Below are 16,340 nucleotides of genomic sequence, written 5' to 3'. Positions count from 1 at the left end.
CTTGGCCCTGGGGATTATAGGGGATGCCTGTCTTGTGGGCAATACCCCATTGCGCACAAAATGTGCGAAAGCGGCTACTGGTATAGCCGGATCCAATGTCCGTTTTAATCAGCTTGGGAATGCCTGTAACAGCGAAGCAGGAGAGGCGATGGCGAATGACTTGCGGAGTGGATTCTCCAGAGAGAGCGGTAGCATGCAAGAAACCTGAATAGGTGTCAATGGTAACATGAACATATTTTAATTTTCCAAATTCAAGGATGTGTGTGACATCCATCTGCCACAGGGGATTTGGCAGGAGGCCATGAGGGTTGACACCAAGTTGTGGAAGGTTGAAATGCTCAGGACAGGTTGAGCATCGTTTAACAATTTGTCTCACAGCTTCTCTAGTGATGTGAAAATATTTGTGAAGACTATGACTGTTTTGATGATATGATGAGTGAGAGTGCAAAGCCTTTTCTATTTGTGTAAGGCCTCTGCAGCGCGTGGCTGCATCAGCTAATGCATCACCTGCAGTCAAAGGACCAGGTAACATAGTGTGAGCACATATGTGACCTATATAACAGCGCTCTGTCCGCTGTTGAAGCAAAGACTGTATCTGTACAAAAAGTTGCTGGATGGCTGTAGGAGAAGTGTCCATGAGAGGAACAGTCTCCAGTCGGGAGACTGCATTGACTACATACTGGCTGAGTAGAGATTAAATGAGGACAAAAAGTGGACAGAACTAAAGCCACAGCACGCAGTTCTACCACTTGTGCTGAGGCTGGAGTGGTGCGGTGCGAAAAGGCTTTGCCATGCACTACATACACAGCCGTGCCATTGCTGGAGCCATCCGTGAAGATAGTGGGTGCACCTTCAACTCGTGAGCCACAGATTCTTGAAATGGCTCATCAGGCCCTTGCCTGCTTTTAGAGACCTCCTCTGTTCTATTAGTATTTTCTGGGAGAGCCTTCCATGCTCTTCTAGCTGCCGCATTGTTTGAGCATATACTGCTAACTGAAAGACCAACTGTTGATCCACCTCAGCATATTGGCCCTCTCCCGCCAACATGTCAAAAACAATGGGTATTTGCTGAGCAGCATAAGTCCTAGCTGTTTTCTGACAATTCTCATAAAATTCTGATTCCATAGCAGATAATCTCCCCCCCGTAAGACATGCATGTGCTAAGGACTTCCAATCTCCCGCGGGCAAAGCTTCTGTAGTCATAGCTTCTAAGATGGTTAATGTAAACGGAGCAGTGGGGCCATATTTATTGCAGGCCTCTTTCAGCTCTTTCAACTGTTTGAAAGGAAATGGCACCTGTTGTCTGAATACCTCTCCGTTGTCACCTGGCCATTCTAACACTGGATAGGCAAAAAATTCTTGTGTGTTCTCTCCCTGATCTTGAGCTTGTTGTAGTACTGCCTCAAGAGGAGTAACTTTTCGCTGTCTCTTCTGCATATTAACTGGGAGCACATGAGGCTTTTCTTCCTTAGACTCTATGGGCTGTTTTTCTTTCTGTTCTAAACCCTTCTCTGTCTTTCACTCCACTGTTTTCTCTTTAGTTTGTTCTGAGGATATAGGCTGAACAGGATCAAAGCCTGCCCTTTCAAGGGGAGCTCTCTTCTCTCGGGGTGCGGCTGTCCCATCTTTTGCTGCGCTTCTAAGGCTAAAGTAAGCCGCTTCAGGGTGCCCTGAATTTCATTCCACCGCTCTTCGAAAGGCATTCCGGATGGGTCTGCGGCGACTGTCTGCCTTGCTGTGAGCAGGGATGGATAAACTTCCTTGCTGGAGCCTATGGAGGCTGTCTCTATCTCTATTGTTTGTATCTCCTTATCACAGAGTTGAACTAAAGCTTCCTCCACTAGAGGGCTCTGTTCCTCCTCCATCCCCTCGTCCGAGCCGCTGGCCGGTTCGTGGTAAGATGGCTCCCGCCCTTCCGGCGCTTCTAATGGCGGAGCACACGGGGAGATGGCTGGAGAAGCAAGATGGCTTTCGTTTTCCTTAGTGGCTTGACCCGTACCAAGGGCATGCTCTATCACATTTTCTATCTTAAATCCTTCATGCCTAAGATCTAAAGAATCTCTAATCAAGGTCCACAGTCCAAAAGTATCTACTGGAACCTTCTTTGGTCTGTCGGCAGAATAGTAAGTTTGTAATCCCTCTCCTACCTTATTCCATAAATCTATGTCTACTGTCCCTTCTCCTGGAAACCATGGGCAGACTTCCTTAATAAAGTCTAAAAATCTTTCTAATTGGGGCTTCCCTACTATAATTTCCCTAATAGCCAATAATTTCTTCAACCTGCAGACATAAAGCTGTTTGCTTCCTGCCTGTCCCATATTGGACTCCCAGAAAAATCACTTACGATGTCCACGTTCCTTGCGCGCCTCTTCTCTCGCACGTCTTCTCTAGTTACCCTGGCCAGGGCTTTCTCTTCTCGACGTGGTGGCCCTCACCTTCTCCCTCTCCTTCAGGTCCCTGCTCGGGCGCCACTTGACGCAGTCCGGCCGCGCCGAGTCGAGCAGGTCCTAATGTGCGGAAGGGGGGCGAAGAAAACAAAGAAAAACAGAAAGGACTGGGAGAGCTGACACTCCTGCGCATTGCCAGCAAAGCTTTATTAGAGTCCAGAGTATTTATACAGCAACGAAGGCACACTATTCCAGGAAATAGCATTATGCAATAGACAATCAAGCACAGTATTGGCGTCAGCAGTAGCTGGGCAAAGGTAGGCACAGCAGGGCTCCTTCAGTTGCTCATGGAATGCGTAAACAGGATGTTCTTTGTTCTCCATTCCTGCCACATCAGCAAGTGGGGGAACCGGCATCAGCCCGCTCCCCACATTCCACAAATCAGGGAAATCATTTGGTACTTATCTTTCTACCCCTGGCTTATTTCACTGAGCATACTACCCTCTAGCTCCATCCATGTTGTTTGCAAATGGCAGGATTCATTTTCTTTTTATGGCTGAATAGTATTCCATTGTGTATATGTACCACATCTTCTTTATCCATTCATCCACTGATGGATACTTTGATTGCTTCCATATCTTGGCTATGGTAAATAGTGCTGTGCATATGTCTTTTTGAATCAGGAATCTTGTTTTCTTAAGGCAAATTCCAAAGAGTGGAATTCCTGGGTCAAACGGTATTTCTATTTTTAGTTTTTTGAGGAACCTCCATATTGCTTTACACTATGAACTAATTTACATTCCCACCAAAAGTGTACCATGGTTCCCCTTTCTCCACATCCTTGTCAGCATTTGTTGTTTCTTGTCTTTTGTATGTTGGCCATGCTAACTGGTATGAAATGACATATCGTTGTGGTCTTAATTTGCATTTCCATGATGATTAGTGATGTGGAGCATCTTTTCATGTGCCTGTTGGCCCCTTCTTTTTTGCTGCGTATATTTATGATATTTATGTGCTTTTGCTAGCTAGCTTTGTACTTCTTCTCCCCTCCCTTTGCCCTTCTGTTTTATATCACATCAGATATGTAGTTGTTCATTGGCTTTCAGCTTTGATTCAGAAGTTACAGAATGTCGTGATGGAATTATGGTTGGAATAGGGAGGTCCCTGGTTGTGGGCCAGCATACAGCAACTGATGGGCTTGAGTAGTTCCCCTGTTGTGAGGATGATTGCATTATGTCAGGGCAGAGAATTTCTTTGTCTGAAGGGTAAATTCCATTGTGTGTATATAAGAGGGATATGTGTTAATGTGCAACTGGAGGGGTGGATTCTAGTGGGCATTTGTCATGCTTTTGCTTCCCAGCTTCTATAGGTAATCTTCCAAAGCTTAGGTACTCTGCCTCATAACTCTGATTGGGGAAAAAGCCTGCATCATCCTATATAACAGGAAACCCTGAATAACTTATTCCTCAGCTGTTCTTGCAGCTAAGATGTTGGCATGTGACAGCCCATCAGATATTATGACTTGGCCTTTGACACGAGGAAGAGGACAGTAGAAGGAATTTTTCTAGCAGTGACATCCATTGTAGCAAGATGGAATCCCAGGGCAGTAATGCTGCTGATGGCATCCCGTGTTCAGTGATAGCTGTGTTAGAGCCATGAACTTTAACATTTATGCTTGGAGGCAGCAGGAACATTGGTATACCAATCACATCAGTTTTGTGGCATGATTTAGGCATGACATCTGGTATGTGACCTTCGGAGCTGCTCAGTATTTGTTCTCCAGCTGCTCAGTATTTCTGCTTTTAAAAATCTGTCTTTATCCTTGATCTTTGCCACTTTAATTATTATATGTCTTGATGTTGTCTTCCTTGGGTCCTCTGTGTTGGGAGATCTGTGCACCTCCATGGCTTGAGAGACCATCTCCTTCCCCAGATTGGGGAATTTTTTGGAAAAACCTCCTCAGTGACACTTTCTATCCCTTTTTCTCTCTCTTCTTCTTCTGGTGCCCCTATAATATGAATATTGTTCCGTTTGGATTGGTCACACAGTTCTCTCAATGTTCTTTCATTCTTAGAGATTCTTTTTTCTCTCTGTGCCTCAGCTTCTTCATATTCCTCTTCTCTAATTTTTATACCATTTACCATCTCTTCTACTACATCTAATCTGCTTTTAAATCCCTCCATTTATGTTACATTTCAGATATGGAATTTCTTAATGATTGAGTCTCTGACTTAAATTCATTCCCAAGTTCTTGAATATTTTTCTGTACCTCCATAAGCATGTTTATGATTTTTATTTTGAACTCTCAGGCAGATTGGTGAGTTCGGTTTCATTTGAACCTTTTTCTGGGGTTTGTGAGATTTTGGTCTGGATCATATTCTTTTGACATTTCATATTTCTGGGTGGTGCCCACTAGTGCCCGGAAGCTCCAGTCTCTGGAGCTGCTCAGCCCCTAGAGTGAGGTTGGGGGCCATAGGGGAGCAGAGCTGGTGCCTCGGGGGAGGAGAGATCTGCTTCCTGACTCCCGTCTGCGGTGCCTGTCCCCCATGTCAGAGCCAGTGGGCCGAGCACACAGGTGTAAACCTCTGGGCTCCGTGTCTCTAGCTGTGGTGGGTGGGGCCTCCCTCTGACTGGCCTGACGCCAGCACAGTGACTGCAGGTGTGCAAACCCATGCCAGCAGGCTGCGTGTCACAGTGGGGGGCCTCAGAGCTGCATAGGCAGCCAGGGGGATGGGGTTCCTGGAGCTCCTCAAAGTTCCCAACCAGCTGGGCAGAGCACCCCAGACAACCTTGTCCAGCTCTCCCCTCCCCCACGCAGCAGGCTTCATGCAAACCCCTCCCCTTCAGCAAGCCCTCGCTGCTTGGGAGCCTCTCAGACCACCCCCCAATCCCTTGTCCCAGAGCGGCCGGGTGTGGATCCCGTGCTGCACAAACAGCCGGAATCTGTCTCTCAAGCGCTCCGCCTGTCCGACCTCCCCAACGTCCAGAGCACCACACAGTGTAGGTCTCTGCTCGCAAAGCTGACCTCCACGGCCGGGTGCTCACCTGTCCCAGGCCTCCACTCCCTCCCCCGCCGGAGTGCTGGGGCGGGGGAAGGGCTCGGGTCCTGCCGGATCAAGGCTTTCGTACGTTAGCCTGTTTCGTGAGGTTGGCTCTGTCTGGTGCAGCCTTCTTTCTTGTTGCTGTTTTAGGGTTAGTTGTATCAATTAACTACATTTTTATGCTATTTGTGGTTTTGGGAGGAGTTCTCCATCTCACCTCTCACGCTGCCATCTTGAATTCCCAAGAACCATATCTGCTTGTTATTTTTGAAAGGCATCCATTTTCATTTACAAGAAGTCATTTTCTGCTTACCTCAGTAAGACTTGGCTTGTGTTATTTGCACCTAAGACCTGTGAGCGAGGCCACAATGAAGCCACTCATCAGAAAAGCACTTGAAGCCTGAACGGAAAAGTCATCAGTACTCTCTCCAGCTCACCTTCTGCTTTGTGTTTGTATTTTTTGCCTTTCTCAATGGACTTTTGCTTTTCCACCTATGAGGCAATCAGGAGAGAATTGCAAGCTTTTGGATTTATGTCCAGAGCAAATCAAACTGAGTGTTACCTAAAGGCCCTCAGCCTCAGTCCAGGTCCCTCCTGCAGACATGAATGCTCACTGGGCAGGAGATGATAGAGCATAAATTGGACTGCTGGAGCCCACACCCTGTGATGCTATGAATTAGGGGAGCATTTTCAGAAAAGGGTGATCCACTGTGAGCTGGGAAGACATCCCAAAAGAAGATGACTCTGGAGCTTCTCAATCATGGCATGCTGTGCTCTCTCTAATAATCTCTCCCCCCTAGTTACAAACAGGTTGTCCTTGTTCCAAATGCTTTGAGGGATTGAGCACGACTCTGTAATGCCACCCCCACCGCATCCCTTTCTGCAGAAGCATCACTGGCTCTACACAGTAAATGCCCAGATATGGGATTAAAAAAAGGGGGTTCCCTCATATAGCCTACAATGACTTGTTACTGAGCTAAGAAAATATGAGGAAAAATCTTTCAATAACTGAGTTTTCAAGCCCATAAACATAAGTCCAGATTAGAAAGGTTATGCAACTGAATGAGGTCTTAGGGATTTTTTTGGGGGACTTGTCTCTACCCACATTGCTTTATATCCAAGCTCTGACCCATGACTGAGATAATATGTTTAGTCATCATTACCAGGTCCACAGGGACTAGGAAATAGGTGGGAACATTACTTTCTGCTTGCCTCTAATGAGACTCTCAGGGAATCTGGTCCCAGTGGCCATGGAAGCTACTGTAAATACCTGTCTCTGATTCCCACAAACATCCTTCCTACACAGAGGGCTAAGGCCATGAACCTCTGCTCATCACTTGCTCAGAGCTTACCTATACTTCCAAGACTTTCCAAACCTTACAATAAACAGGAGCATTGATCATTTCCTGAAAGGTGAAGAACACCTGATACAAACAAGACCAGCTTCTCCCAGGTGAGATTAAAGCAGTGGAGATGTCAATACTTCTTGACTGATAGGTAGAGTTCTTTGAAGAACCTCCTTTATTAAATCCTCCAAGTCCAGGGGATACTAGTAAGAGTCCTGAATCCATCAGCTGGAGCTTGAGGTGATCCCAGTAATGGTCAGCTGTCTCTCTTGTCTCTATGACCTAAGGAGTGGGGAACCTTAGGAACTTTGACAGAGACATTCATAACGGCAGAGAAGTCTGTGTATGTACATGTGTTTTGTTTTACTGTTATATTTGATATCATTTTAAAACTGAGTGCAGCAGGACCAGCTGCTGATAGCTGAGAGTGTAGGGACTAGGGGCAGATCCTGACGAAGCAACTTTAATAAGGTTTCATTAACATGACTCCTGGCTGGAGCTTGAATTGTTGCATCCAAACCCTTAGCTTCCAGGTTTCTGACGCCTGCCTCTCTCCCATCCCAGCCCCATGAGAGGGGCGAACCGGTCGGGCGTCTCCGAGTTCCTCCTCCTGGGGCTCTCCAGGCAGCCCGAGCAGCAGCAGCTGCTCTTCGCGCTCTTCCTGACCATGTACCTGGCCACGGTCCTGGGAAACCTGCTCATCCTGCTGGCCGTCGGCGCGGACTCCCGCCTGCACACCCCCATGTACTTCTTCCTCAGCACCCTGTCCTTCGTGGACATCTGCTTCTCTTCCACCACCGTTCCCAAGATGCTGGCCAACCACGTACTCGGGAGTCAGAGCATCTCATTCTCCGCGTGCCTCACGCAGATGTATTTTGTTTTCATGTTCGTGGACATGGACAATTTCCTCCTGGCTGTGATGGCCTATGACCGCTTTGTGGCCATATGCCGCCCCTTACACTACACAACGAAGATGACCCCCCAGCGCTGTGCCCTGCTGGTCGCTGTGCCGTGGGTCATTGCCAACCTGGATGTCCTGTTGCACACCCTGCTGATGGCTCGACTCTCGTTCTGTGCAGACAATGCCATCCCCCACTTCTTCTGTGATGCGACTCCCCTCCTGACACTTTCCTGCTCTGACACACACCTCAACGAGGTGATGATTCTTACTGAAGCAGGGCCCATAATGATTGCTCCATTTATTTGCATCTTAGTGTCATATGTCTTTATCACTTGGGCTATCCTGAGAGTCCCATCCCCAAAGGGAAGATGGAAAGCCTTCTCCACCTGTGGCTCCCACCTGGCTGTAGTTTTCCTCTTCTATGGAACTATCATATCTCTGTATTTCAGCCCTTTATCCTCCCACTCCGCTAAGACAGATGTAGCAACTGCTGTGATGTTCACAGTGGTGACCCCCATGCTGAACCCCTTCATCTATAGCTTGAGAAACAAGGACATAAAAGGGGCTCTTGGAAAAGTGCTTGCTAGGAAATGGGCAAGGATCATCGTGGAGGGAAGACATTTCTAAGAAAATCATATTTGTAATTGTCTGTTGTGCAAAACCATGTTTGTCTTTGGGAAAAGAATCATCTAGTGTTTATCTGAGGAGAGCAAAACCTGGCACAGCCTCTTCAGGTTAAAGATGGAAAGAGGTCTTTTTACCCAATAACTTGACCGTTCCAACCATTGACACCCCTCTAGCGAGAACCTGCTAGGAATACACCACTTCGTGAGTAAGTGGGGTTTACTGATCATAACAAAGGGGAGCACACACTATGCAGGGATAGTAGGTTTTGTAGGAGGTGTTGAAAGAACTTATTCAAATACTTGGTTTTGTGTAAGGTTATTTTGGTGAAGACTTAGAAATTGGGTCTTTGAATTGATTAGATGCTTTCAGAAAGTGCGAATGGTTTTGTTTGGGTATGTTAATATATTTTATCTGAGGGAAGACTAGACCGAGGCCAAAACTGTGATTAGGAAAGAAGTAGCAGTCATACTGGTATCAGCCAGCACAGGGGTGTTCGGTCATTTCTGAGGCTTGTGTTCTTGTTTTTGTCTTGCTCCATTACAGTTACAGAATGGCCTCGTGTCATACCAATATTCTGGGAAATTCTCTACATTCATTGGGAGGGCACCGAGACCCGCTGTGTGCCAGCCAGCTCCTATCAGGGCTGGTTTCTCTTTCTCACAACAAAGACACAGATATGAGAACATCTGATGGAAGGGTCATATTGGTGTTAAGGCAGGCAGGCAAAGAGTTCATTTAGGGCTCCAAGAAGCCCTGATTCTGCCATGTCTTCAAACTAATAATTTTTATCTTTTTATCTGATACATAATATCACACATTACAATAGAAATATGCATAAGTTAAGCAAGAAAGAAATGTCTTCCAGAATATCTGTGCCCAGCCATATCAGTCAACTGAAGATTTTTTTCCCACCCTGTTCCATTTATGCCTTAAATATATGCTAAATAATTTGTATCCTGATTTTCTGCTTTCATTTCATAATAAAGTTTTTCTAAATTTGCTGTATAGTCTATATATTTCCTTCAAGTTACTTTAGCAAAATGTATTCACTAATATATCCATCAAGTTACGTTAGCAAAATGTATTCACTAATAATTGTTTCTGAATTAAAACATAGGATATTTACTATTTAAATATATTATTTTAAACTTATTTTGAAAAATGATTTCAGAAAATAAAAAAATTGTCAAATATATGAAACTGGTTTAAGACATCACTGAACAGGATGGTCTGGATTTTGAGGAAGAAAGAGGAAAATAAGGCAGTTTAATTTCAGACAGGTAAGATGACAGCTTGTATGAAAACTGACAGAATTCAGAATCAGAGGATGTTTCTAAGTTTATCATATGACGTTCTTTTTTGTATTTGTGTATTGTTGTTTGCCTAAAGGAATAAACGGTAGCAATTTCAATTTGTAGTCTATATAGCCACTAATTCGTAATAAGATGGAAAGTACTTGTTTCTTGAAAGTTTGAAAGAAATCCACAGCTGTTGTTTTATGTAATTTGGGGCTGTGTTATTAAATGCATTTGTGTTTATTCAGTGTTATATACTCCTGCTTTATCCTTCTATCATTATAAAATGTCCCTCTTTTTGTTTTAGTCTATTTTGTTTGATACTAGTATAGCCACTCCAGCTTTCCTGTTTTCTGTTTCCATGATATCTCTTTCCATCCTTTTATTTTGTATTTTGTATTTTTTATGTCTTTGAATCTAAAATTTTTACCCTGTAGACAACATACTTACATTATGTTTTATTAATTGGGTATGACAATCTCTGCCTTTTGGTTGGATTGTTTAATCTATTCACCCTTAATATTATTATTGATAGTTAGGTTTATGTCTGCCATTTTACTTTTTGTTTTCTGTATGTCTTGTGTCCTTTTGTATTGTTATTGCATCCTTTTACATTAAGTGAATATTTTCTGCTGTAGTATTTTAACCCCAGTGATTATTTTTTTCACTATATTTTTTGGATATTTTTCATCATTGCTGTAGGATTCACCACATGTTAACTTACCAAAATCAGCTTCAGATGTATTCTAGCTTAATTCCTGTGATATGTAGAAATACTTCTATTCCCATTCCCCCTTTTGTGTATTTATTATTGCTTCATATATTATATCTACCAGTGTAACAAACCAAGCAATACACTGTTACAATTATTATTTTACCATTGGTGTTCATTTCCTTAGCCCATTACAACTTTACTCCCATCCACCTCCTTTGTGCTGGTATAGGTGCATATATATGCACACACACAATTTCTGTATGCTATAGGCTCAACAGTACTTTACATTTGCTTTGTAATCATTTAAGAAAGGAAAGGAGAAATTCACTTAGAGTACCTTTTATATAATTATCTTTATCAGTATTGTGTGTGTGTGTGTGTGTGTGTGTGTGTTTGAATTACCATCCGGGGTCACTTGAGTTCAGCCTGAAGGAATTCCTTTAGTATTTCTTGAATAGCAGGTCTGCTGGTGATATATTCTCTTAGTTCTTGTTTATCCAGGAAAGTCTTGTCACCTTTGTTTTTGAAAGATTTCTTTGCTGGCTGTAGGATTCTTGATTTACATTTTCTTTCCTGAGCATTTTTCTCTTAAATTGTTTTATTATTTGTGAGAGTTCTTTAAATGTTGACTCAATAGTAAATTGTTAAACAGTTTAGTAAATTTTTGAATATGTCACAAAGCCTTTCACAAATGCTGCAGCTAGTTTTCCCCATCTTATACTTTACCTTTTGGTTTCAATAATGGCTTTTTGGACACCTTATATGTTTAAATTTTATGTAATTAAAAAGCATTTATTTTGTGTTTTCTTCCACTTCTCCTATGCTTTATGCTTTCCCCCATTCTGTCACTACTTAAATTATCAGCTATATTTTCTTCTAGTTGTTTTCAGTTTTCACAGTTTAAATTAGGAATTTGTGTTTATGATTCTAATTTCATTTTGTCACATATTTATAAAATTGCTCCAGTCACTTTTGAATACATTTTCCTTAATTCATTTATAACACCACTTTTATCATTTGGAAATTGCTAGTCTTTTCTAATATGTGTTGAGAACTTGTGTGCTAGGCACGTGGCCAAGACGTTTCTTTATATCTATTTTAATAATTGCAGCCATGAGGTAAGTATCATTATCATCCCCACTCAAGGCCATCCCTGGGTTTAGAGTGTTTAAGTGACTATCAGTGTCCTGCAGTGAGGACATGGAAGAACAGGATTCTGACATGTCCAGCTCCATCTCCAAGTACATCTTAAACTGACTCTGTAAATTCATATAAAGATATATCGATACACCTGGATAAGCTAGAACAGACAACTTTATAGAAAAATACAACCTTCCAAGGCTGACCCAGGAAGAAACAGAAAATCTGAACAGACCAATTACCAGCAATGAAAGTGAACTGGTAATCAAAAAACTACCTAAGAACAAAACTCCTGTACCAGATGGTTTCACTGCTGAACTTTATCAAACATTAGTGAAAACCTAATACCCATCCTCCTTAACGTTTTCCAAAAAGTAGAAGAGGGGGGGATACTCCCAAACTCATTCTACAAGGCCAGTATCACTCTAATACCAAAAACAGGCAAATATACCACAAAAAAAGAAAATTACAGATCAATATCCATGATGAACATAGATGCAAAAATGCTCAACAAAATATTAGCAAACAGAATTAAAAGATACACCAAAAAGATCATCCATCATGATCAAGCAGGATTTATTCCAGGGATGCAAGGATGGTACAACACTCGAAAGTCCATTAACATCATCCACCACATCAACAAAAAAAGGACAAAAACCACATGGTCATCTCCATACATGCTGAAAAAGCATTCGACAAAATTCAACATCCATTCATGATAAAAACTCAACAAAATGGGTATAGAGGGCAAGAACCTCAACATAATAAAGGCCATATAGGACAAACCCACAGCCAACATCATACTTAACAGTGAGAAGCTGAAAGCTTTTCTTTTAAGATTAGGAACAAGACAAGGATGCCCACTCTCCCCATTTTTATTCAACTTAGTTCTGGAGGTCCTCGCCATGGAAAGCAGACAACAGAAAGAAAAAAAAGGCATCCAGATTGGCAAGGAAGAAGTTAAACTGTCCCTGTTTGCAGATGACATGATATTGTACATAAAAAATTCACTCCAAAACTACTAGATCTAATATCTGAATTTAGCAAAGTTGTAGGATACAAAATTAATACACAGAAATCTGTTGCATTCCTATACACTAATGATGAACTAGCAGAAAGAGAAATCAGGAGAACAATTCCATTCACAATTGCATCAAAAAGAATAAAATACCTAGGAATAAACCTAACCAAGGAAGTGAAAGACGTATACTCTGAAAACTACAAGACACTCATAAGAAAAATTGAAGATATCAATAAATGGAAACACATCCCATGCTCATGGATAGGAAGTTGACATATAATTTTATTTAAATAGCTGTGATTGCTGAACATTTATGTTATTCCAGTATTTTGTTATTACAAATGTGTTGCTTTCTTCCATGATAGCAGTCTCAGAACAATGATGGAGGAAACAAAAATTTCTGTTATGGCCCTTTTGAATTTGATGTGTCTGTTGGATATCCAAATGGAACTATCAAGAAGGAATTGTATATATAGGTTTAGACATCAGGTCAGAGGTTGGAACTGGAAATACACATTTGGGAGACATCAGCATATAGAGAGTATTTGGGAAGAATTGCCATCTTAAACACTACTGAGTCTTCCTATCCATGAATGTGGGATAGGTCTCCATTTATTTAGATCTTTGATTTATTTCAAGTTTCTTAGTTTTCCTCATATAGATCTTGTACATATTTCACTAGAGGTATACCTAAACTTTTTTTTGGTACTAACAGAAAGTGTTATATTTTTAAAATTTCAAATTCCAATTGCTCATTGCTGGTATATAGAAGAGCAGTTAACTTTTGTGGATTAGTCTTGTATCCTGCCAGTTTGCTATAATTGCTTTCGAGTTCCAGGAACTTTTTGTTTGTTTTGTCCCTTTGGGGTTTTCTACATAGACAACCATCTCATCAAATTTTTATTTCTTCTCTATCTGTATACCTCTTATTTCTTTTACTTGTCTAATAGCATTAGCTAGAACTTCCTGTATGTATTGAGTAGGAGTCATGAGAAAGGATATCCTTGTTTCTGATCCTTTTTTATTCCTGATCTTAGGGGGAATGCCTCTAGTTTCTGCCCATTAATTCTGATATTGGCTAAGTTTTTGCATATTTTTTTTATCAAGTTGAGGAACCTGTTCTCTATTTGTAGTTTGCTGAGGGTTTTTATCATGACTGGGTGTTGGATTTTGTAAAATGCTTTTTCTGTATTTGATACATGATTTTTCTTGTTTAGCCTGTTGCTGTGATGGCTTAAATTCATCGACTTTTCAAATGTTGAACCAGCTTTGCATACCTGGAATAAATTTCATTTGATTAAGGTATATAATTACATTTTTTTTCTTTCACTGTTGCATTAATTTGCTAATATATTTTTTAGGATTTTGGCATCTGTGTTCATGAGAGGTATTAGTCTGTGGTTTTCCTTTCTAGTAATGGCTTTGTCTAGATTTGGTAGTCAGGTAATGCTGACTTCATAGAATGAGTTACGAATTATTCCTTCTTCTGTTTTCTAGAAGAGATTGTAGAGATTTCATATGTGTTTATTAGAATTCACCAAAGAACCTGTCTGTGCCCAGTGCCATCTATTTTGGAAGATTATTAATTATTCATAGTTTCTTTAATTAATACAGGCCTGTTTAGATTATTTTTCCTTGAGTGAGTTTTGGTAGATCGGTTCATTTCACCTAGGTCATCAAATCTTTTGGTCATTGAACCATTGATTATTTAGGAGCATGTTATTAAGCCTCCATGTGTTTGTGGGCTTTCCCATTTTCTTTGAGTAATTTATTTCTAGTTTCATACCTTTGTAATCTGAGAAGCCAGTTGGTACAGTTTCAATCTTTTTGAATTTACTGAGGCTCTTTTTGTGGCCTAATATATGATCTATTCTTGAAAATGTTCCATGTGCACTTGAGAAGAATGTGTATCCTGTTGCTTTTGGATGGAGTGTTCTGTAGATGTCCATTAGGTCCATCCATTCTAATACATTGTTCAGTGCCTCTGTCTCTATTTATTTTCTGTCTTGTTTGTCTGTCGTTTGGAGTGAGTGGTGTGTTGAAGCTTCCCAAAATGAATGGATTCTATTTCCCCCTTTAATTCTGTCAGTATTTGTTTCACATATGTAGGTGATCCTGTATTGGGTGCATATATATTTATAATAGTTATATCCTCTTGTTAGGCTGACCCCTTTATCATTATGTAATGTCCTTCTTTGTCTCGTTATATTCTTTGTTTTGAAGTCTATTTTGTCTGATCCAAGTACTGCAACTCTTGCTTTTTTCTTCCTATTAGTTTCATGAAATATCTTTTCCATCCCTTTACTTTGTCTGTGTATGTCTTTGGGTTTGAAGTGAGTCTCCTGTAGGCAGTATATAGATGCATCTTGTTTTTTTATCCATTCAGTGACTGTGTCTCTTGATTGGTGCATTCACACTATTTACATTTAGGGTGATTATAGATAGGTATGTACTTATTGCCATGGCAGGCTTTAGATTTGTGGCTACCAAAGGTTGAAGGTTAATTCTCTTACTAACAGTCTAATTTAACTCACTTTGTATGCTATTACAAACAACCTAAAGATTTTTTTCCCTCCTTTTTCTTCCTCCTCCATTCTTTGTATGTTATCAATCATATTCTCTACTGTTTATCTGTCCCTCCTATAGATGGAAGGAATACTTCCATGTATAGGCATTCCTCCGAAATGCACTGTAGAGGTGGTTTGTGGGAGGTAAATTCTCTCAGCTTTTGCTTATTGGAAAATTGTTTAATCCCTCCTTCAAATATAAATGATAACCTTGCCAGGTAGAGTATTTTTGGTTTGAGGCCCTTCTGATTCATTGCATTAAATATGTTATGCCACTCCCTTCTGGCCTGTAAGGTTTCTGTTGAGAAATAGGATGACAGCCTGATGGGTTTTCCTTTGTATGTGATCTTTTTTCTCTCTCTAGCTGCTTTTTAAAGTCTGTCTTTATCCTTAATCTTTGTCATTTTAATTATTATATGTCTTGATGTTGTCTTCCTTGGGTCCCTTGTGTTGGGAGATCTGTAAACCTCCATGGCTTGAGAGACTATCTCCTTCCCCAGATTGGGGAAGTTTTCAGAAAAACCTCCTCAATGACACTTTCCCTTATTCTCTCTCTTCTTCTTCTTCTGGTACCCCTATTACACAAATATTGTTGTTTGGATTGGTCACACTAAATCATCACATTTATGGGCATAGAGTTGTTCATACTGTTCCTCCACTGTCCTTTTAGTGTCCACAGGATTTGTAGTGGCTTTTTAAAAATTTCTCATAATAACAATTTGTGCCTTCTCCCTTCTTTTGTTGGTTACCTTGGCCAGGGGTTTCTTAATTGTAGTAATCTTATCTAAAAACCAGCTTTTGATTTTACTTATTTTCTCTATTGATTTCCTGTTAATTTCATTGATTTTTATTCTAATTTTTATTTTTCTTCTATTTGGATTTCTTTTACAGATCTTAGTGTAGAAACTTAGATTATTGATTTTAGATCTTTTTTGTCCTAATATATTGATCAAATGCTATAAATGTCCCTCTAAGCATTACTTTCATTGAATCCCACAGATTTTGATAAGTTGTATTTCCATTTAGTTCAAAATATTTTCACGTTTTTCTTGAGACTTGTGTCCATTTAGTAGTTATTTAGTAGTGGGTGGTTTAATCTCCAAATATTATGGGATTTTCCATTTATCTTTCTGTTACTAATTTCTAGTTTCATTTAATTGTGATGAGAGCATATTCTTTGTTTCTATTCCTTTAAATTTTCTCAAGTGTTTCATGGCCCAGATGTCATGGTCTATCTTGGTGATGTTTCATGTGAGCTTGGCAAGAAGTGTATTCTTCTTGCCAAGAACGGTAGAACGTT

At 40.8% G+C, this 16,340-nt stretch overlaps 2 protein-coding genes across 4 annotated transcripts in view; one reads left to right on the top strand and one right to left on the bottom strand.

The window, feature by feature from the left end:
• The window catches only part of ZNF200 (zinc finger protein 200), a 37,423-nt gene that overhangs the window by 2,206 nt on the left and 18,877 nt on the right, over positions 1-16,340 (bottom strand). The window contains exon 4 of the mRNA XM_073214628.1: positions 2,345-2,507. Coding sequence (XP_073070729.1) covers positions 2,388-2,507 — 120 coding nt within the window. The 3' untranslated portion in view covers positions 2,345-2,387. The remainder of the gene's footprint in view (positions 1-2,344; positions 2,508-16,340) is intronic.
• The window catches only part of LOC108394851 (olfactory receptor 1f45-like), a 38,485-nt gene that overhangs the window by 5,606 nt on the left and 16,539 nt on the right, over positions 1-16,340 (top strand). Inside the window, exon 2 of one of the 3 annotated variants that reach the window (XM_037024451.2) lies at positions 7,301-9,357. The exons of 1 other annotated variant lie outside the window; for it this stretch is intronic. In XM_037024451.2, the coding sequence (XP_036880346.2) occupies positions 7,343-8,302 (960 nt within the window). In that variant the 5' untranslated portion in view covers positions 7,301-7,342 and the 3' untranslated portion in view covers positions 8,303-9,357. Of the gene's footprint in view, positions 1-7,300; positions 9,358-16,340 lie in introns of those variants that run through there. One more of the 3 variants, XM_073214629.1, reaches the window with a different exon arrangement.

Source organism: Manis javanica, chromosome 10 (assembly GCF_040802235.1).
Source record: "Manis javanica isolate MJ-LG chromosome 10, MJ_LKY, whole genome shotgun sequence".
NCBI classification, from domain to species: Eukaryota; Metazoa; Chordata; class Mammalia; order Pholidota; family Manidae; genus Manis; species Manis javanica.
This window is presented reverse-complemented; position numbering and strand designations above follow the sequence as displayed.